Consider the following 23,095-nt stretch of genomic DNA (forward strand, 5'->3'; position numbering starts at 1 on the left):
AAAGGGCAACAGAAAAGTGACAGAAAAGTGACAGAAAAGTGACGAAAACGTGACGAAAACACAATAGAGTGACTAAAAAGTGATGAAAAAGCGATGAAAAAGTGACAAAAATGTGGGACAAAAAACGCAATGAAAGAGCTAAAAAAAAGAGCAACAGAAAAGTGACAAAAAAGTGATGAAAAAGTGACAAAAATGTCTGACGAAAAGACAACAAAAGAGCAAAAAAAGGGCAACAGAAAAGTGACAAAAATGTGATGAAAACCTAACCAAAAAGTGACGACAAAAGGAAAAAGCTCAATTTAGATGAGTTTTGTGAGTCTTTACAAATGAGGTGTAGCACTGGCCTATAGGCTGTAACCTTACGGATTTCGGTAAAGCTGAACTTTATTTTGCACTTTTAGCCCATACTTAAAACTCTTTTCTGTAATGATCCAGATGCCATACCTATATCTATATTGCAGTACAGCTCCTATAACACTTACGATGCAAATATTTTTCTCACTTGTGTCAAAGTTGACTTGAGAAGTGGCAGAACATTATCAAACCACTTCCTCTGTGCTTGTACTTTGTAGAAGTTTCTGTGACTAAAAATACCAAGGACAACACGTGTAAATTCAAAAGGCAGAAGTAGCAGAAAGCATGAGGATATTTAAATGGTTGGTTACACAATTGGTTGCACACACATGGCATGAACATGATTTGTGGTCAGCTGTTTTTTCATGTTGCAGAGTAAAGGCAAAGCGAACTCTAAACTAGTTTAATCATGAACCTGCAAACTTCAACAAAGGCCTATTGTTTTGTGTAAAGTGTTTTTTTTCCCCTTCATTTTTGAGCTTTATTGATCACACAGAGACAACACTATGGTACACCGAAGAAAGTGCATGCAAGAATCGCCTTCACTGTAAAACATGGCTGTGGAGTTGTTTCAAAGAGCTTCTGCAATGTCAGAATGTAGGGCCTTTAAAGGGATATTTCAGGATTTTTGACATATGGCCTCATTTCATAGTTATCCAGAGTGTTGTTGGTTTCTGGATATATACATGTTATTTTTTAATTCATGCAGTCCTTATGTTTGAAGAGTTTAGTGCTGCTAGGCTAGTGCTAGGCTAGTGCATGTCTATGGTAACTAGTAGCCTGCATTAAAAACAGTCTGACCTGCTCCACAGTGCACCTGAGGCAAATCACTTATAACACCAGACTAACCATATAAATGTCTGTGTTGACTGAATAATTTTTGAAATATAACCATTTTGCATTTAAAAGAACTTATATTTGAGAAGCTTCCTGGTTGTAAGCTACAGCGGTGGAGTGATCTGCTCGGTTACCGGATCTGCAGTAGTTTATTTACCTGCGGCCGGCATTACTACACGTGGAATTCACAAAGGAGCTTTTTACAAATCAGATATGGCAACGTTTGGAGGACCCCATGATTTTGAAGAGGTTTTTTAATGCAGGCTACTAGTTACCATAGACATGCACTAGCCTAGCACTAGCCTAGCACCGCTAAACTCTTCAAATATAAGGAAAAAAAAAAGAAAATCTCCAGAAATCAACAACACCCTGGATAACTAGGAAATGAGGCCCTATGTCAAAAATCCTGAAATATCCCTTTAAGATCTGGACTCCCTGAACCCCTCTTTCACAATGTGAGCCCAATGAATCCTGGCATTGTCATCTTGGCCATTAGGGAAGAAGAAATCCATTGATGGAATAACCTGGTCATTCAGCTGATTTCATTCTTTGCCATACCAACATCTATATTGCAATACAGCAGCTTTAACACTAAAGCTTACGATGCAAATATTTTTGTCTCAAAGTTTTAGTGACTTGAGAAGTGGAAGAACATTATCAAACCACTTCCTCTGTGCTTGTACTTTGTAGCAGAAGTTTCTGTGACTAAAAACACCAACACGTGTCAATTCAAACATTTACACGTGTAGCATCACAATAAAAACACAGTAGCCGTCACTGTGTACAACTACTTCATATAAAATACAAACATATCGTCCAAAACACTTTGAACTGCAGTTTTGGCTGAAACTGCACACAACTTTTCCTGATGTGCTTTTGAATATCAGGTTTTCCCTTCAGTTAAATGAAATGTGCATGTTTTTTTTGTACATTTGTGGTGCAAAATGTACAGTATACGTGCTTTAAAGGGACTATACGGAGTTTAAAAATGTTAAAATTATGTATTTTCCTCCCCCTAATATCTTAATGTGTAGAATGAGCCCAGACCTATTCATCACAACTGCCTCTAAAATCCTGCACTGTCACTCAAAAATGTATTACTTTGGGTCCGAATATAGAAGGTGCAGTTACATGTATGACCTGAGGTGGCAGTAGTGAGTATAAAATGGCAAACTTGCATCTAGCCCCTTTAAAGACCCTAAACCTGAGTTTTTCATTTCAAACAATGAAAGAGGAAGCCACTAAATGAAAATGGTGGTGGTGGTACAAACTCATCCCTAATCTTCCTAACATATTTGCAGCATCCCAATTCTTAAAGGGACTATACGGAGTTTAAAAATGTTAAAATTATGTATTTTCCTCCCCCTAGTGTCCGATTGTGTAAAATGAGCCCAGACCTGTTCACCACAACTGCCTCTAAAATCCTGCACGGTCACTCAAAAAGGTGTTAATTCAGGTCCAAAGTGCTGTCATGCACGAGCTTAATAGAGAAGGTGCAGTTACACGTATGGCCTGAGGTGGCGGCAGTGAGTATAAAATGGCCAACTTGCATCTAGCCCCTTTAACAGGGACATGTTTATCGGCACATTTCACCACTTGCAGGGTCACTTTTCAGGGTCACTTTCACAAGAATGCTAGAACAAATGCTACAAATGCTTTATAATTAGACTATAATGAGTGTTTTCCCCACAAATGTCTGAGTTTACAATATACTTAAGGAACACCAAACTAATTTCATCCCATAACTAGAAAAGAAATCAGGCATAGCTCCTTTAAGCATCATTCAAAGCCTTCAGTTTGACTTTCTGCACCTGCATATAAACCCTCAAACTGTCTCATTATGGTTGACAGCAGCGTTCTAGCCCTGTGTAGGAGTTGTTTTTCCACATCCTCATATCATATGTACAACTTCGCAGCACCCACTCTCTGAACACAACACATATTTCCATAGGCATTTGCATTTGCACAGAACACACTGCAAGGCTCAGTATCAGCAGCTTGTTTACTTAAAGATGCCCTGAATTCTTCTGCCACCATCTCATCTCCAACCACTCCAAGCATTACAATCCTCCATAGTCAAGGTGAACAAGCACAATAAACAACGTACACCTTTGTTTGGATGTGTTGCCACATAAGCGTTGAAGTATAACTGGTTTTTATGATGCATGTTTTGTCCTGAGACTGAGATGTCCTGGCTTGCGCCGCTGTTTGCGCCGCTGTACGTGCCTTTGGTTGAGATATTCTGATGTAATGCTTTGCTAGAAAACAGGTGACGTAATGGACACTGCCTGCAACACTGTACAAGGAAGGAGGGGGGAGAAAAAGGCCCCAAAAAATGATGGGATGGCACCGAAATTTGAACAACACATGCACAAACAACGTCAAAAAACACCGGTGTATTATTGTGAAAGGCGTTTAACAAATGATATGTGATATAAGCAAAGAAAGACCAGGCAAGTCTGGGTAGATTTCCATGACATTGTGTTCTGCTGTTCATCAGTATAACCCAGAGCAATAGCATAGGCAGCTAGAGTGGGCAGGGCACTGGTTGCCAAGGGAAACAGCACTCACGGCGGCCATCTTTGGACTGTAAAAAACACACAGATGGAGTAGAGCTTTTAAAAAATGTTCACAAAAAAAAAGTGTATTATTGAAGCTAATAGTTTGAACTACTTTATCACTCATTATTACTTATAGATACATTATAGAGTTCGGGAATGTGACGTCATATCGCTAAGCATTATGGGATTAGCAACAGTTGTAAACTAATGGAGATTTTAAAAGTTAAAATACTGGAGTTATTGTTCATATTAGAACACTTGGAAACCACAGTGTGTTAGATGTATTTACCAGCAGTAACTCAGCAGCTAACGGAGTATTTCCACGGCTATTTTCTCCACTTTTTAAACTGTTTTTAGCTAATGTTAGTCAATGGAAATGCATGCTAACAGCTGCAAAGATGGCGGATCTCCATAGTAAGTGTGGAATTTCCCTGAACTCTATATCTGGTCATGTTTAGGGGGAAATTATTCAAAAAATACTTTAACAAATGCAGAATTATTGATATAGTTTTCTACCCAATAACGATACAAAGACATGGAGAGGAGCAAAGTGGTTCAACAGCCCATAAATACATAAATAACGGAGAATGCTAACATGATGCTACATGTTAGCAGCGTGCTAATGCTAGCGCTAGCTACGACTGCCGTTTTTTCCCCCGCTTCTACTGAACAATCTGCTGTGGAAAAATAACCTTATGGACCCTTTAGAGTTGACTTGATTTATGTGTGAGAAATAAGTTCATATTCCACCAGAAAACGTCTGAAAAGAGTGGAAAATTGTGTTTTTAGTCTGTATCTATACAAATGCATGAACTATGAATCTATTCCTAATCAACAGATGCCAATCAAGCTAAATTCAGACTATAAAAATGTCCATAATAAAACAAATCGACTAGTTGTATAAGTTTTGATCCGACACCAAGTAGGAACTAGGACAAGGGTTTCCAATATCGCTTGAACATTTTCTCTAGTTCAGCTTTACCCAAATCTAAAAGCTTACTGAAAAAAAAACGTCAAAATAGCGTCAAGAGAAGAAGAATACAGGGATGAAAACGCAATAAAAAAGGGACAAAAACTGAACATGAAAAGTGGCAAAAACACAATAAAAAAGCCACAAAGAAATCAACGAAAGCGCAAGAAAAAACTGACAAAGGTGTATCAAAAAGGGGACAAAAACTCAACAAAATAGTGTAAAAAAAAAGATGACAAAGAAAGTGGAAAAAGTGACGACAACGCAGCAACAATGCGAGGAAAAAGATCCGTTTAGATCAGTTTTGTGGGTCTTAGCTTTCAAATGAGGTGTTACTCTTGCCTAAAGGCTGTAAGAGGCTTTTAGATTTGGGTCGTCACTCGATTAAGGCGGGTGGTAAGAGGTTGAAATGCATTAAAACTTGGAAACCAAATGCATAATCTCTCATGTCGTTTACCTGCTCAAGCTGAGTAAGAAAAGTACCTTAGCACCCGCCTAAACCTAATGCATGCTTTCCTCTTTGGCTATAGGCCTGTGTAACACCTCATTTGAAAGCTAAGACCAGCAAAACTGATCCTCGCGTTGTTGCTGTGTTGTGTCATCTTTTCATGTTTGTTTTTTTTGGTCACATTTTTGTTGAGTTTTTGTTTTTCTCACATTTTTTACTTTTTTTTAATTTTTGGTCACTTGTTGGTTGACTTTTTGTCACATTTTTGTTCAGTTTTTGTCACATTTTAAAAAAAAAATATAGTCACTTGTTCGTTGACTTTTTGTCAACTCTTTGTTGAATTTTTGTCACATTTTTGTTGAATTTTTTTTCTGTTTTTTCAGTTTTTCTCACATTTGTAACAATTTTTAGTCACTTGTTGGTTGACTTTTTGTCACGTTTTTGGTGAATTTTTGTCACATCTTTGTTGAATTTTTGCCCAATATTTGTTCAGTTTTTGTCATTTTTTTGTTGCGTTTACATCCTTGTTTTCTTCGTATTTCTTTGTGGCTGTTTTGGTGCTTTTTTTTTCCAAAGAAGCTTTTTGATTAGGGCAACGCCAAACTGGAGAAAATGCGATCCGTTCAGGTGGGAGTTAAGAGGTTAAACTAACTTTTTTCTCTGTTTTAACCATGTTGTATTGTTTCCTCTTGAAAGACAAACCCCTAAATGACCTCAAAATGCTCGCCCCACCCTTCTGACGTACATCTACTTTGCGTTTTACAATCCGGACGGCCTTCATTTCTGCTCTCAAATTGCCCCCCTCGCCTACCGTAACAAGATGGCCGCCGCGCGCTCACCTTTCCCTCCTCTAGCCTCCATCTCTACGGCCCTCTCTCCCCCCCCCCCCCCCCCCCCCCCCCCTCAGTGCTGTTACTGTGAGCTTGTTTTTCTGACACTGCTGGCGAGTTACCAGGCAAAACACTGCGCAGATGGCGAGCCTCTCTTTCTGATTGGCTCAAATCGGGGCGTGTGGGCGGGGCTTGCGCAGGGGGTATAAAACCATTGTTGCTGAGGCTCTCACCGCAGTCTACAGCTGTCGACTCCACCGATGAGTCAAGAGAGATTGGAACTTTCTTAGCACTTTTTTTTTTGGGACAATAAAACTCAACGACAGCCCCGCAAAAACACCTATGACGGAATTCAGGATATCAGACTTCTAAAACTAAACACGTAAGTATTGATTTATGACGCATTTCTTTGTTAACAGCGCATGATTCTCGGCCTGAACTGACAGTTAAAGTGCGAGCTGCTACCCATTCATTGTTGTGCGCAAAGCTGCACTGATAAAAATCCTCCATTTCTGAACAACTGTGACTATTTTTGCGCAGGGAAGTGTACAAATATGCCAGAAAAAAACTACACAGGTTGACATTGTGGTTATTTCTTTGTGCCGTGGCTTGCACAGGGGAGCTGCTCTATAGAAAATGTCCATTCAACAGATAAGCAGCTTTGGGAAAAACAACTTAATCTGCCACGTAACATGGCAATACATCACCAGAAATGCCTTGAATGCTGCTTTCACTGCAGAAATATGCGTCAGATTTGGGCAAATGTTTGATGGTTGAAAAAAACAAGGTAGAGGAGGACAATGGGGCTGCAGAACAATAAAAGTTGAACTCTGCTACTGTAAGGCAGCATTAGGCAAGGCAAGCACATAAACGAAATCACAAATAATGCGCTTTTATCACAAATGCAGTGTTAGTTTTAGAGTGTTTTTCATGTTTTTTTGCATACTGGCTCATAGTTTGCATAGAAGTCCTTTGTAACCCTATACCCTATGTACCTATCGCTTTGTTTCGCCATCATAGGTTTTCTTTGACATGACATATGCAATCCACAGATGACAAAAACTCAAACAAATCAACATGCATTTCGATTTACTTTACATTTTGTGTTTTTTGCACAAAGTCCATTGTCATAGCCCTTCTTTTTCATAGTATTAAGAGCATTTTTCTATCCACAATTACCTTGAAAACATCTAACTTGCATCGTTTGCAAAGGATTACAGTTTATTACAGCCTCGTCTGCGGTTATTACAACATACACTTGCAAAAGCGTGGTTAATCTTTACATTGTCGTAATCCGCAGCTTCGTTCCTCCTTTTGAGCCCACTTTGCATAGCATGTTTTATGGTGTTTTGCACAGTTTTCTAATCTGATATCCCCACCCTCCGCAGTTTGCGAAGACCAAATTGGCCGATTTGGAAAGTGACGACAGCGAGAGAGAGAAAGAGAGAGCCATGCCGACCCTATCCGCCAACTCTGACCTGGTTCTGGGCAGCGCTCCCCCCTCTCCCGTCGACAGCAGCAGCCCCCGGAGGCTTTCCTGGGGCAAGCTGGTGCAAAGACTGGCCGACTTCAGTGGCAGCATGGAGTCGAGCGGCAGCAGGAGCGACCTGTCCGACTCAGGTGAATAACAAGGGGTTTAAACAGACACTTATACATGCACTTTATAAGATATGTTGAATCCAAGTAGTGAAAACTTACAATGTAAAGTAGCAGAAATATAGGCAAAGACAAGAGAACATTGCAATATGAGTAAATCTTTAGCTTCTAGGTCTAAACATAAACATTTTTTGACTGATTGAAATGGCTAAAACTAGAACTTTAAAGAAAAACGGAAAACTAGGATGAGAAATGAGACTTAAAGGGACTACACGAAGTTTAAAAAATGTTAAAATTATGTATTTTCCTCCCCCTACATGTTCCAACAATGTGTAGAATGAACTAATGTGTAGAATGAACTCAGACCTGCCTCTGAAATCCTGCACTGTCACTCAAAAAGGTGTTAATTCGGGTCTGAAGTGAGCTTAATATAGAAGGTGCAGTTACACATATGACCTGAGGTGGCAGTAGTGAGTATAAAATGGCTAACTTGCATCCAGCCCCTTCAAAAATGCAAAATCAGGCTCAAAACAAGGCTAAGATTGAACTAAATTAGGGAAGCTGTTACTAAACCGGAACTGTTGCCTTAAACCTCCAGAAACGAGCAGATTTTCTTCAGTTTGGCATCGCTCAGATCTAAAAGCTTATTCAACAAAATAGCAACGAAAACGAGGATGAAAATGCAACAAAAGAGCGCCAAAAATATGATTAGAATGTGAGGAAAAAGAGCAGCAAAAACGTGCCGGAAAAGCATCAAAAAATGACAAAAACAAGATGAAAAAAATCTACAAAAGCCAGACAAAAAAGAGACACAAAAACGCATTAAAAAAATGGGAAAAACGCTTTTAGATGAAAGGGATTGGATGCGAGTTGATCATTTTATACTCACTACTGCCACCTCTGGTCATATGCGTAACTGCAGCTTCTATATGAAGAAGCAACAACTTTTTGAGTGACAGTGCAGGATTTTAGAGGCAATAAGTCTGGGCTCATTCTACACATTAGGACATGGCTGGAACATGCAGGGGGAGGAAAATACTTCTAACATTTTTAAACTCCGTATAGTCCCTTTAAAGGGTCAAACTGAACTGAAGAAAATGCGCTTGGTTCAGGTGGGGGTTAAGAGGTTAATCAATGTTCCCAGTGAGGTTTTGCGATAGAGATACCGCAACACACGAAAAGCTCACAGCCGCATCTCGAATGTTCAACTAAAAGCGCTCCCTTTGCCTCCCGACAGGCTCGGACTCCGGCGACCTGAGCCCCAACGAGGACCTGTTCTTCGACCCGATGGAGGAGCACTTACTGAAGGAAGTGGTGGACCTAATAGCCTGCAGCCTGCGGGAAGCCAAAGACTCCGAATGTGCCTTGCGCTGCAGCCGGCTCCTCATCCCGGAGAAACTCTTGGAGCACATCGGGCGGGAGCTGCTGCACCTGGCCGCCAGCGAGCCCTGCGGCCTGCGGGGGGCGCTCATCGACCTGGGCATCGAGCGCGGCGAGAGCTGCGAGAGCGTGGCCCAGCTCTCCGTGGACCCTTACCTCGTCCCGACCTTCCAGCTCACCCTGGTCCTCAGACTCGAGACCAGCGGGATCTGGCCCAAGATTCAAGGACTTTTCAGCCCCAAGTCGCCTCTCGCGCCCGTGGTGAGGCAGGAGATCAAACTGAGCACTGGTTTTAGGGTCATCAAGAAGAAACTGTACTGTTCCGAAGGACTGCTCATCGAAGAATGTTAAAAAGCTGAGCAGCGAAACCATCATGGACCAATAAGTTCTCATGCGTCTTCACACATAAGCTCATATAAAGGCCTTATCTTTGACCGTTTTCATCCCGGTGACAGCAAAAGTGCCCAAAATCGATGGGAAATGCTGACTTCTTTCACATTCCTAGACTTTTTGATATGGAATTCCCATTGTAGGAAGTTGTGCACGGGGAAAAAATGGATCAGAAAATGACTTTGAGTTGATAATTCTAGCACCTTTAAGGCATTTATCTTAAAGCAGTACTAAGTAACGTGTTTACCTTAATAAATCCTTCCCGTAGTCCCTAATACAAGTGTTAAAGGGATGATTGGAGGGTCTTTCATCTCCCCCTGGTGTCTCTGGCCAAGAGAAGAAGAAGCTAACAGGCTAACTGCGGGCTGGCATCACTTTAAACAGCATTTACAGCAAAATTTGAGTGAAAAAAATGATTTCCATTGTATAATTGGATGTTCAATATCCCACTCTCCCTTTATCTTTTCTGTCAGCGTAGTATTTAATCTCCAAGACAATTAATAAGTTTAAAAAATCGACAATATACGACACCTGCAGTTGCGCTTATGGCCTCTAGGGGCATGAGTTACTTAGTACTGCTTTAAGAAGTCATTTTTGACAGTGTACGCTCAAACTTTGCTCAGATAAGGAAACAAAATGGGCTAAAAAAGTTTAAATATATATGACAAATTGACGTCTATTAGCTTTCTTGTCAGAAAACCAAAGAAAGTGACAATGTGGAACAAAATTGGTGAAGAAATCCTCTTTAAACGCACTTCCTGAAGCCTCCTGTAAGAACGGTCACATTTACATTACATGACTGTGTTAACTATATAGCGCTACGTTTGTAAAAATTTAGAAAAAAAGCAAGGAGCGTACCTCAGTTTTCCTCCACACAGGCAGCTATAGCTATGTCGTTAACAAGCGTATTCTTCTCTCTTTGGCTGAAAATGTTTTGCCGCCGAGAAACCCCGGTCCGCTCGGGAAAACGCACTGAAACGCGGGCTCGGCTTTTGACAAGTTTTCAGAGCGGATTGGGACGTTTCTCCGGGAGGCGATTGGAGGAGCGAAAGGCCGACGTGTGTGTTTGTGCGAAGCCTTCGGTGTACTGTCGTCACTCATTTCTTATTTATTTGAAATTCAAATGCTCATTACCATTGCACTGTTTTTGTACTTTCATGACGGCGAATAAATTATTTTTTTAAAAACTAAAGAAGCACTTGGTGTCGGTGTCTTTCCGAACGGGCGTAGTAAGAATGAGATGATGATGATGATGATGATGAAGTGTGAAGTGACGAAGTGGGAGAAATGAGCTTCACACACGGACAATTAGCAAATCCCACTGTTGGCTCCGACTCCACAGAAAACAGAGTTAGAAGTTATGAAATGCACCTAATATTATAATACAGACATTATGAGTATAAGTACATGTATATAATGGAATAGTAAATATATAGGAACCTTCCAGAAGAAGATTTAGATAAAAACTCAGAAATCAGATGAACTATGACACGTGTTAAATAAGTTGACAAGAAAGAGAAGGAGCTAGTTTGCCATATACAATATACACATATATAAAAAGGGTGAATATTGCTTCATTTTTGTGTATTGCAGAAATAAAAAACAGGGTTTATCCGGTGTGGCTTGTTCATTAAAGAGACAAGATGCAAGTTGGTCATTTTATGCTCACTACTGCCACCTCAGGTCTTATGGGTAACTGCAGGTTCCATATTAAGCTTGTGCATGACGGCACTTCAGACCCGTATTAACACTTTTTTGAGTGAGAATTTTATAGGCAGTTGTGGTGAACAGATCTGAGCTCCTTCTCCTTCTACACATTAGGACATGGCTTTTAAAACTTCATATAGTGCATGTTATAGTCCCTTTAACATGCACTGTCCCTACCAAATAAATAAACCGATACAATGAACCAATCACAGGTGGCAGCAAGCCAAATGTAAAGTGCAAATACTATAATTTTAATGCCACAAATGCAATAAAGCATGTTTCATTATATTAATGAATGAATGAATGAATATATTTATTAATGTGTCATGCAGGTATATGCCCAGCCCACATGGGCTTTTTAGACACTATAAACATCATTTAGAAGATGACCGTCGTAACAATATCTTCGATATACAATACACTGTAAAATCAGGGATTTGGATACAAAGCTTTCAATCTCATTGCTTTCTCCACATAATGTCTGTCATTTCTAAATAACCAACTCAACATATCACCTTCTGCCAAACAAAAAAAAAATTAGGATTATTACATTCAACTTTTTCAAACAAAGCAGTTCTTAAATCATTTTACAAGATAGATAGAACATAAATAGAACACAAAGTGGAATTCATCCTCCACCAAACATAGATTATAGAGTCTGTTCTCCTCAGAAACCCCTCTGTAATGACACAGCTCCACCTCTAGAGGCAGCGCTCCTGCTCTGAGCTGAGCACACAAACATTTACACCAGAGGTGGAGTCAAAATACTTACTCCAGTAAGAGTAACTTTAAAGTCATTTTACTCAAGTACAAGTAAAACGTAATTACTCAAATAAATACTCCAGTAAGAGTAAAAAAGTTCTTGGAGAAAATGTTACTTCAGTACTGTGAGTAACTGAGTGTAGAATTCTGATTTATGTTTCAGTTGTGACATAACTTTTGAGAAACAAAATGTACTCACAGTAGCACAAGTACTCAAGTAAAAGTAAAGCTTCATCACATCCCGTCTCTGCTTTAATCTGTAAAACTATGAACACTTTTTAACGCACTAGAGAAACCCTGACATGTCCTTCATTCAGGATTATGATGATGAACAGGGAACTGGGGGCGGGATCAAATAAATTATCTTCTTCCCACTCCCTTTCAGGTAGAAATGGATCGTCATGTTTACATACAGTATATTCCTTTTTTACACAAATGACTTAATGAAAATAAAATGAAACGATGTACGTATTTCACAGATAGTACTTATTGAGACATTTAATTGATCAAAATACAGCTTAGAGAAATGTAATATAATAAATGTAAATGTAAAAACTAGAGAGAATGAGTTTGTATTAAAGCTCAATAACACAGTTTGTCCTGGTTCTAGTGTAGAAGCTTTTGCTCAGTGTCCAGGTCATTTACATAACTCCTGTCAGCTGCTGTAACAGTAAACACGGTTATGAATGTGGCCTCACAGTGTGGAGGTCACAGGCTGTTTACACCGAGGCCTTGTTTATTTAGTCTGAACATGTACAGCAGCACATGACCAAACCTATGAGTGAAAACATGACTGCAACTGGGAATATTTTACCATCGTTTGACTAATTCTGACTAAAAATATGAAAATGGAATAAATTAATTACATTTATTAGAGCAATAATATATTTAATCCTATTTTAGGTGCAAAAAGAATTAGTCCTTTGGTAAATAATTTCACTTACCAACTCAAAACTAGGTCAAATATTCTGATTATATGAATATTTATAGAGATTAGTTTATGCAATGAGCACAATTACACTCCAAAGAACAACATTTCTGGATAAACTACAGGATTTAAGATTATTTGTCCATAAAAAGAGTCATAACAGTGAAGGGTGAGTGAAATACACTGCAAAAAATAAATAAATAAATGTCAAGCATGAGTTTAAATGATTTGAATTGAATCTTATTTTTTCTGTAATTTAGGCTGTTTTCCTGTTTTCCAAGATTACTTTGCTCGTTTGATGACATTTCAGATTTCTAGCTGATCTCATTTGAAATATGAAAGTAAAATATAAAGTCAAAATGTATTGAAATGAGTCAAAAACATCTCTGAATAAGTGAAATAATCTTGGTCAAGCATTCAACAAAAAATCTTATGCATTTGAACTAATATATCACTCTTTTTTTTTTTTTTTTACAGTGTACAGAGGGTGAATTACTACAAGATCAGGCTTTGGAGGTTTACGAAATCTTAACACTGATTATTTGCTTGACAGTTGTTTCCCCGTGTCCCGTGTCTGTCCTTTTACGTAAGTCCCGTCGGCCGCAGTGAAAGAACTTAAGATAGATAAGATAAGATAAGAAGAACTTTATTGTCTGTCCCCAAAGGCGACAGAAATTCGTCTTTGACAGGCTCAAAAAACATGCACACACACTTCCATAAAAACACAGGCACATTTAAAATCAACATAACAATAATGAACAGCAGGACTATGATTTGTGATCATTCAAAGTGGAGATTGCCCTTGGAACAAATGACTTTTTATAGATGTCTTTGTGGGCCAGTGGGACTTTAAAACGCCTGCCTGATGGGAGCAACGTGAAGGATTATGAATGTGGTCACACAGTGTGGGGGGGTCACATGTTTACATAGAGGCCGACTCAAGCAAAACTCAGCCTCGATACTGCAAAATGTAAATGGAGTTTAATTTCAAGAAATCTGTCCATGGGGAACGATAATTACACTTAAATTAAGATAAAAGAACGACCGCACTCGAAACTAGGTGAAAAATCTTAATGTGCTTGAAAGACAACAGCACAAGCACGAGCTTAATATGGAGACTGCAGTTACGCATAAGACCTGAGGTGGCAGTAGTGAGCATAAAATGACCAACTTGCATCTAGTCTCTTTAAGTGTAAATATCTTGCCCCCTGGACAGATTATTCGAAATTAGACATGTTTGCTTTTTCAAGAAAATGTCACTTATGTCAAGATTACTTTTTGCAATGAAACTACTTCTATGACACTACTTCGTATTTTATTTACGGTACTTTTTTACTTCTATCTGAGTAATATTATAATAAAGCATCTGCACTACAAAAATGTAACAATAAGTATATTTCCCTTCATTTTCGTCATGGTCTGCTTTCTGTTGCCCTGTTTCGGTGTGTTTTCTTGTGTTTATGTCCTTGGTGTTTTATTTTGACATGTCTTTTGTGATTTTCTGTTTGACTTCCCTCTCGTTATTGCCTGCCCCGCCCTGATGTGTGTCACCTGTGCCCCGTTTCCTCATGTATTTCCACCCCCGTGTCTCCCTTGTTCTTTGTTTTAGTTTGTATTTTCCTCAGTTTCTTGTTTGGGTTTTGCACTTATTAAACCAGATCGGTTGCAGTCTGCATTTTGGGCCATTTGTTTCCTCATTTTACTTTAACTCGTGACAATTTTAGAAGGAAAATTAAAAAATCTAAATATGTTTTTTTTTTTTTTTTTTAAGTTTTTTTAGTTGCAAAAAAAAATCCTTCATTTCAGTTGTTTTGATTGATTAAGACATAATTTTCTTGCACTACTTTTTTTTTGTATTAGAGGAAAATTATCTTAAAACTCATGCCCCTAGAGGCCATAAGCGCCACTGCAGGTGTTGAAGCATGCTGCGTTTTTTTACTCATTATTAATTGTCCGTGAGATTAAATACTACGCTGACAGAAAAGACAAAGGGACAGAGGGATGTTGTTCATCCCATTACACAATGGAGATAATATTTTTCACTCAAACTTGGCTGTAAAAACTGTTTAAGTGGCGCTAGCCCGCATTTAGCTTTGCTCGTTAGCCTGTTAGCTTCTTCTTCGTGATTCCATTAGTGTGTATTGGTGGCTCCAACCCGGAAAGTTGTAAGTGTGGTTTTCTGGCCAGAGAAGACCCTCCAGTCATCCCATTAACACTCGTACTAGCCCCAGAGGGACTACGGAAAGGATTTATTAAGCACGTTACTTAACACTGCTTTAGCGTTACTTGTACTTGAGTAAATATTTTGGCTCCTCTACTCCATCCCCTCTGATTACGTCAGTATTTACACGACTAGTAAACAAAGTCAAGAATGTGTCCGGGGTCAAACGTTGTATACTTTGAGCCTGGCGTGTGAAAAACGTGGCTCACATGATGTTTTCCTCCACGGCGTCGCTGAGTCGGGTTTCACGATTCAGGAAGTGGGCTTGTACATACCTGGAATAGAGCGAACAGCTGAAAGGTCGCGCGGTCTAAATATCACCGTAACATTTTAAGTTAGGGGCAATGACCGATCGGCCCCCAGCAGAGGCCACATCCCCCGGCCCACAGGCGGGAAAGATCATGCAGTGATCGAAAAACAGAGATGAAAATACTTTAAATATTTCAAAAAAAAGTGTCCTGATCGGGTTTTTCAGTAAATTGTCTCAAACAAGGCTTGGTAAAGAAAACAAGACTAAAACTGAGCACATTTTTCCAGTACCGTGTGCTTTTGTTTCAGGCTGATGGAAGACCACAGATTTTGTGATATATTGCACTGGAAAAAATGACAGACTTTCGGTTTTACCCAAATCTAAAAGGGTCTCGACTGGAGCGTTGACTTTTTCGTCTCATTTGTGTTTTTTGTAACTGTTTTGTGGCTTTTTTGTCGCCTGTTTTGAGTTTTTTTTTCGCTCTTTTGACACTTTATTCAAGACGCTTTTAGTTATGGGTAAAGTTGAACTGGAGAAAATGAAAAAGAGACAAAAACATGACAAAAACGCTTAAAAAAGAAGACAAGAAAGCAACAAACAAGTGATGAAAAAGCAACAAAAATGGTAAAAACAGGACAAAATCCTCATTTACATCTTGTTTTTGTCACTATTTTGACGCTTTGTTCAAGTGGCTTTTAGATTTGGGTAAAGTTTAAATGGAGAAAATGAAAAAGTGACAAAAAATGTATGAGAATGCAACAAAAAAGCATAAAAAAGCAACAAAAAGAGACATGAAAAGAGAGTTTTTGCCCGCTATTATGACGCTTTGTTCAAGAAGCTATTAGAGCTCGGTTAAGAGGTTAAACAGTTTGTAAGGGCAAACCCGGACCTCCCCTTTTAGTCCGAGTTTGTTGCATCATGTCTCCTAACGTTTGACTAACATCCAGCTTTGCCTCTGACTCGTCCTAAAGGGTCAGCGTGAAAGAAGAGAGCGGTCACCCCAGTGGAAACATGTGGGACGCAATAAAACATAAACCTGGAGGCGCAGATCCAGGACACAGCATGTCCTGGGCCACCTCCCACTGAGACATATCTACGTACGTGACATATCTACTAACACAGGGGTATTGAACTCATTTGGGTTCGAAATTCAGCCCTCAACATGGTTGCCTGGTCTGTGCAGCCAAACCTGCCTAAAAATATCTGAAAACCCGCGAAATATACGGACTCTGGTGTGTCCTGAGATCAGCTCAATGAGATTCGCGTCAAAAATGTGGAATCATTGGCGCTCGTGTCTTTTTGTGAGTGGCAGCTAGAGAATTGGCCTTGTTTTGTTGCTGCAATTATCTGCAGCATTTTAATTTTTTTCTTTTAAACATCAATATGGATCATGTGTTCTTACTTGTGTCCTTTATAAAGATTGAATGAATGAATGAATGAAGCAACAACAAAAGAGCGACTAAAACACAAAAAAAGAGCCACAAAAAAGGCACAAGAGAGTGACAAAAAAGTGCCAGAAAAGCAGCATTAACGCAATAAAAAAGCGTCAGAAACACGACTAAAAAGTGACAGAAACGCGATGAAAACACGATAAAAGAAACCACAAAAACCACACAAAAACTTGACGCATCAGTGAGCTCCAGTCCAGAAGCTTTTAGATTTGGGTAAAGCTGAACCGGAGACGGAAGATGCATTTTCTCCGGTTGCAAGCGCATTTGTCATTGCTACAGAACTTTCCTAAACCATGTCAACACTGTAAGTTCCTCTAAATGTATGTTTATGAAATTGACTTAGAAAACACTAAATTAGGGCCAAAATAAGGGTAAAATGGAAGGAAAGTTGTGACTAGAGCTGAACTTCTGCACATTTTGAAGGTTGTGTTTGTAATAATGCATTAATCTTAGTTAAATATAAGACCTCGGTGATTTTGCGATTTGGATATTGAGTCATTGTAAAGTAATGTTGCAACAATGCTCATTCAGCGACATATTCTGCACACCCTCCTCTGCGCAGACCTACGTGCTGCAGTTGCTGTTCTCCTCCAAACGATGGGAAAATTTTCTCTCTCTGCCTAAAAGAGAACACTCCTCCCTCCTCTGTCCCGTCCCTGGCACGTCGCTCCGATGCGAACGTGCAGTGACTCATGCCTTCTCTCCTCTGTATCTCTCGATCCACACGTTTTATTGCAACAACACCGAGGTCTGTCGCGTCATCTGTGGCCATAACTACATCCTGGTTGAGCTCTGATTTAATCCTCATTTTGTCCTTGATTTAAAATAGGAGATAAGATAGGACCTCATAAATCACAGTCTAACCGGCTAGAGACAAAAAATAATCTCTCCAAATCTGGTTTGGACACTATGTTTTTTAGGTGGTAATAGGCCACTTATGTAATGGACTTAATATGACTGTTAACATTCAGGTGTGAGTCCATGATTACCCCTAGATTTCTAACCTGACTTTTGGGTCCCAGTGAAAGAGCTTCAAGATGACCAATGATAACCTCTTTGTGTTTTTATGTGCCAAAGACAATGATCTCAGTTTCATCTAACTGGAGGAAGTTGTTTTGCATCCGCGCACTAATCTGTTTGATACAGTGATACAGTGAATCTACAGGCCCATGTTCACCCACTGTCAGTGAAACATAGATCTGAGCATCATCTGCATTATTGTGACAGGACACAAGCATGTACAGGTTGAACAAGAGGGGCCCCAGAATCGACCCCTGAGGAACCCCATAGTTCATTGCCATTTGGTCTGAGACACAGTTTCCCATCGCGACATAGTAAGTTTGTTCCTCAAGGTAGGATCTGAACCACTCGAGGACCTTTCCAGAGATTCCCACCCATGTTTTTAACCTCTCTACAAAGATCCCATGGTCCACTGTGTCAAACGCAGCGCTCAGGTCCAGCAGAACTAAAATCGTGACCTTGCCTGTATCTGTATTTAGCCTATAGTCATTTGTCACCTTGATCAAGGCCGTCTCGGTGCTGTGAGGGTCTAAAGCCCGACTGGAACACGTCAAAAACATTGTGTACAATAAGAAATTCTGTTAAAAGGGGTTTTACCTGAGTAGCAGAAAGGGGACAGTGAGAGGTGTGAGTTCTGCATCACTGTTAGTCGCCTCTGTTTGTCTCATCTTGAGGTCATTGGTCTCTGAATGAGAATCAGAATAGTGTTCTCAAACAATAGCCATTGTTTGAGAACAGGTTCACAAACTCGGAATTTTTCTCTGTACAAAAACTTAAAACTACAAGGTTAAAGGGCATGCATGAAGAAGATTAAAATAAATAAATAAAAAGTAAAATATGATAAAGACGACAAAGATTTGACATAGAACAACAGCGGATTTGTATTCACAGATGTCCAGGTGTTTTAAAGAGGGCGTATAATGCTTTTTTCAATCACATAGCACCAGTCTATATCACACTACAATGATGACCAAACCTTCTGTTGGTCTGTAAATGCAGTAAATTAGAATAACTGCCTTGTATAAAATTGCTCTCTCAAATTGGCTGTATTGAATGTCTTGAAATAGGCCTCTGTCTCTTTAAGAACCTCTGATCCTTTCCGACACGCCCCCTCCACACGCTGTCTGTGGCATCAGTGGGGAGGGGGTTCTGCTGAGGAGCAGTGGTTGGTTACTCGGCTGGTGACGAAAGCTCGGAGGCGTCTCCAGGAGGTGGGGGCGTTCCTAGGAGGACTCAGGCAAACCTATCCCTAAAATGGCCGCCATCAGAGTTTCTACAGATTACTCAAAAATACGTGAATGTGCCAAGGCAACACTTCAGGCATGTTTTTAATGAGGGAATGACATAATGACATGATGTAAAGCTTAAAAAAGTCGATTTTGCATAATACCCCCCCTTTAAGTGATGCATTCGGTTGATGTGGAATATGTTATTCAAAATGGCCGATGTCATCCACGAGAACATGGGAATGAACACTAAAGCAATAAGCACGATTGCAGTGCAGAAGGGGAAGGACTGAGTCATTTTCTTCTCTACGTTGAACTGGGAGCCAGGCAACTTAATAGTTGGAGGGAGGCCGATGACGGGCTCCCCGCACAGAAGTCTCATGCCAATCGCCGTGATGAAGCCCACAGAAGCGCCACAACCATTGGACACGCTGAAGAAGAGGACGCAGACCAGCTGGGGGAGGATTAATGTGTAGGATATGTCCACAGCAAGCAGCCAGAAGACCAAAACATGAGGGCCACTCCATCTACACCAACAGCAATAACTGAGACCCTAATGAGCTGCTGCATTTCTTGTTCAGGGAAAAAAGTCAGGCTCAGACGCTATAAAGACGGAACTTTTCCGTGGGCCGCCTATTGAGTAGGCCTGCCCTGGAGGCCATAAGCGCCACTGCAGTTATCGTAGCATGTTGCTTTTTTTTTACTCATGAATTGTCCGTGAGAGTAAATACTACACTGACAGAAAAGACAAAGGGACAGAGGGATATTGTTCATCCAATTACACAGTGGAGATCATTTTTTTCACTGAAAACTTGGCTGTAAATACTGTTTAAGTGGCGCTAGGCCGCAGTTAGCGTTGTCCGTTTGCCTGCTAGCTTCTTCTTTGTGATTCCATTAGTGTGTATTGGTGGCTACGACCCGGAGCAGGGAAAGTTGTGGTTTTCTGGCCAGAGACACCAGGAGGAAATGAAAGACCCCCCAATCATCCAATCAACACTTAAATTACCCCCAGAGGGACTACGAAAGGATTTATTAAAGGGATGTTTCAGGATTTTTGACATAGAGCCTCATTTCCTAGTTATCCAGAGTGTTGTTGATTTCTGGAGATATTTTTGTATTCATGCAGTCCTTATATTTGAAGAGTTTAGTGGTGCTAGGCTAATGCTAGGCTAACCAGATCTACAGTAGTTTGTTTACCTGTGGCCGGATCGTTTCCAGATCTACTGAATCCTTCGTTCTTCCAAACTGGGATATGTTCTTTCCTGAGCTTAGACGAGTTGATGCGTACCTGTCTGGTCAAATGGCCAAATGCAAACAACATCTTTGGTCGTTTTGCATGACTAAGGGCACGCACAAAGACCAGACAGGTACGCATCAACTCGTCTAAGCTCAGGTAAGAAAAAATGTCAGTATGGAAAAATGGTGGCCTGTTCCTTTAACTGTTTGCCTGTTTTATAAAAAAAAAGTTACAAGAAGCCACTTTCTTCGCATTTTATTCCACAAAGTCAAACATAACAGAAATAAATAACGTTAATAAACAGCCTGCTTTGACAAAACACAAAAGTGGTGCAGCCGAAAGGCGAACAAGCGGTTCATCCCGAAGGAAAGTGGGGAAGAGGCACGTAGCTTGATTTGAAACTTGGCTTTTGGAGCGAGGGTTTCAGCGGAGAAGACTGCTGCGCTCAGACTCAAACTTAGATTACATTTTGGAGGTGGTTCAGGGCTATTCGGGGACAGGGAGAAAGTTTTTATTGGCAGAACACAGAGAAATGGAGACGGAAGAGGCGAATGTTTGAGCGGGGAAGGACACACAAAGTGAGGAGAATAAATGGCGTTCGAGAGCAGATTATTTCCAGATGTGAAGAGGAATTTGACTAAAGTTTCTTGTCGGGAACATTTCAATAATAGATCTTAGCAGCAAACGTTTTAACTTCAATTATGCCAAATGATTTTAGTCAATGAAACTAACACTGCTACAAACATGTACAATAGGCCAGGTTGAGTGAGAGTGTGTTTGTGAGTGTGGGAAAACGGGTGGAAAAGAGCCTTTAATGGCTACAATCTGGGTTTACGAGTCTCATGTGTGTTCATTAACATACACTGTCCTGTCCGTGACTACAGTGTGGTGCTGTGAGAAACTTGTGAGGCTTGTAAAGCGCAATACAAGTGTAAGCCACAATTATAGATCAGGGATCAACAATCAGCAGCTCTCAGGCCCTTTCTTGATCGCTCGCCAAAGGATCTCTACATTCAAGTTCCATTTTAGAGGCATTTTCTTTCTGTTCTCAACATTTAAACAGAAACCATTTAGGCAAATGAAGTAAAGTATAAGGACAAAATTCAAGTCATATCGTATAATTTTGCGTAACATCTTGGTTACAAACCCTGGAGTAAAAGCCGACCAATATACTGGCCGATATTTGGGGATTTTACAGTATCAGCTATCGGTCTATTTAGCACCGAGAGAAAGCTGAAATCTCCGAGACCGAAAGTGATAGAGACTTCCCTCCCTAGGCCTCAGGGGAGAAACATCTCGATGAAAATTGGTTAACAACAACTTTGTTAAATTGTTTTTAAAGTCTGCAATTGTATTTTTGATCGCTAACAACAGTATGCTAACCATAGATATAAATAAATACAGATGAGAAGGTCCCGTTCAGCCCCATTCACGGTAATGGTCCCGAAAACTCTGTGAAACTTACATGGCCGCCTGTTCCTTAAAAGGGCAAAAAAGCGGGAAGCCCCCCACAAACCTCCAGAGCTTGATTGACAGGCTCTGGAGCCAGTCAATGCACTGAAAATGCTTCCACTATTTCAGGGTGATGTACTAAAACTAGCGTGGTTTAAAATATTTCTACCAAGAGTGGTCAAATTTAGAAAAAAGAAAACTCTTTAGACACAGGTTTTTAAGCCGTTCTTGGGAGGTTTGATGTCCCATTAGAGTCTACAAAGTGTCTTTAGGAGTCGCCCCTGGCCACAAGGGGGTGGTATTACAGCAATGTCAGCTTCCCGCCCTAAGGACCATAGAGAAGCACGTTCCTCGCCCATTGGACCAGACATTTGGATAAATATCAGTCAAAAATATCGGCCGAGCATATCAGCATCAAATTGGTTTTGTTCTGTAAAAGAAGCTCACCGGGTAAAAAAGTTTGGAGACCACTGCTAGAGAGGGATCACTGCAGTGATGCTGTATCGGAAGAAGGAGCTGAGTCAAGAAGCGAAGCTCTTGATTCATCGATCAATTAGCGAGCAGGAAGGAGAGTTGCACAGTGGCGGCTCCCGGTCGCTTCCTGGGAGGAGGTCATGGGGAAAACCTAAAACGTGATTGGAAGGTCGGGGGTTCGCTTCCTGGCTCCTGCAGGTGCACACTGCCGTTGTGTTCTTGAGCACTTCACTCGGCCACCTTGTCTTTAGTGTCTGTGTACACTGGTGTATGAATGAGAGGGTGAATGGGTGAGTGGTTTCTTGCTGTAAAACGTTGAGCGTCTCGGGCCCTGAGAACTTCAGGGAGGGGTCTCCTGGTGGTTCCCAGAGTCAGGACTAAACATGGTGAATCTGCGTTTCAATTTCATGGAGTTAAAATCTGGAACAGTCTTCATGAGGATGTGAGACAGGCCTCAGACTCAGGCTGAAAACAGTTCTTTTTACTCGTGCAAATGACACTGAAAGTATGTATCTGCACTCTTGCTTTTTACCATCATTAACTACGTTTTACATTGATGTTTTATGGATTGATTTGATGTGTTTTCTTGTACTTTTATGCAACTGTGAAGCACTTTGAATTGCCCTGTGTATGAATTGTGCTCTACAAATAAACTTGCCTTTCCTTGCCATATAACTTTAGACAATTCACATCCATTTATAGGACAAACTACAAACATGATCTCACTGTGAGTTAAACATTGGCCTCGTCTTGAGAGAACCCGTGTATCTGCCCCACGTCCCAGCCCACTTCCTGCTTCAGGTATGAAGCAGAAGAAAATGGATAGATCTTTGTTATGAGATTGTAGTGTGGGTTACAAGCTCAGTTATTTTCTACATAATGCCCCTCTTTAACTTCACCAAGCCAAACCTCACACTATAGATTTGCAGTCTGAGCGCAGCCTATGACTTTTATGTACGAGGCGATTTCTTAAGGAGGTATATTTTCTTTAAGGTGGCTTA

The 23,095-nt window shown here is 40.4% G+C and overlaps 1 protein-coding gene across 1 annotated transcript; it reads left to right on the top strand.

The window, feature by feature from the left end:
* Window positions 1-6,245: 6,245 nt before the first annotated feature.
* ddit4 (DNA-damage-inducible transcript 4) lies at window positions 6,246-9,330 on the top strand. Its single transcript, XM_079577288.1, has 3 exons — window positions 6,246-6,382; window positions 7,389-7,620; window positions 8,834-9,330. The coding sequence occupies exons 2-3, from the start codon at window positions 7,452-7,454 to the stop codon at window positions 9,325-9,327; spliced, it is 663 nt and encodes a 220-aa protein (XP_079433414.1). The 5' UTR covers window positions 6,246-6,382; window positions 7,389-7,451; the 3' UTR covers window positions 9,328-9,330.
* Window positions 9,331-23,095: the final 13,765 nt, after the last annotated feature.

Source organism: Gobius niger, assembly GCF_951799975.1.
Source record: "Gobius niger genome assembly, chromosome: 19".
In the NCBI taxonomy this organism is placed as follows: Eukaryota; Metazoa; Chordata; class Actinopteri; order Gobiiformes; family Gobiidae; genus Gobius; species Gobius niger.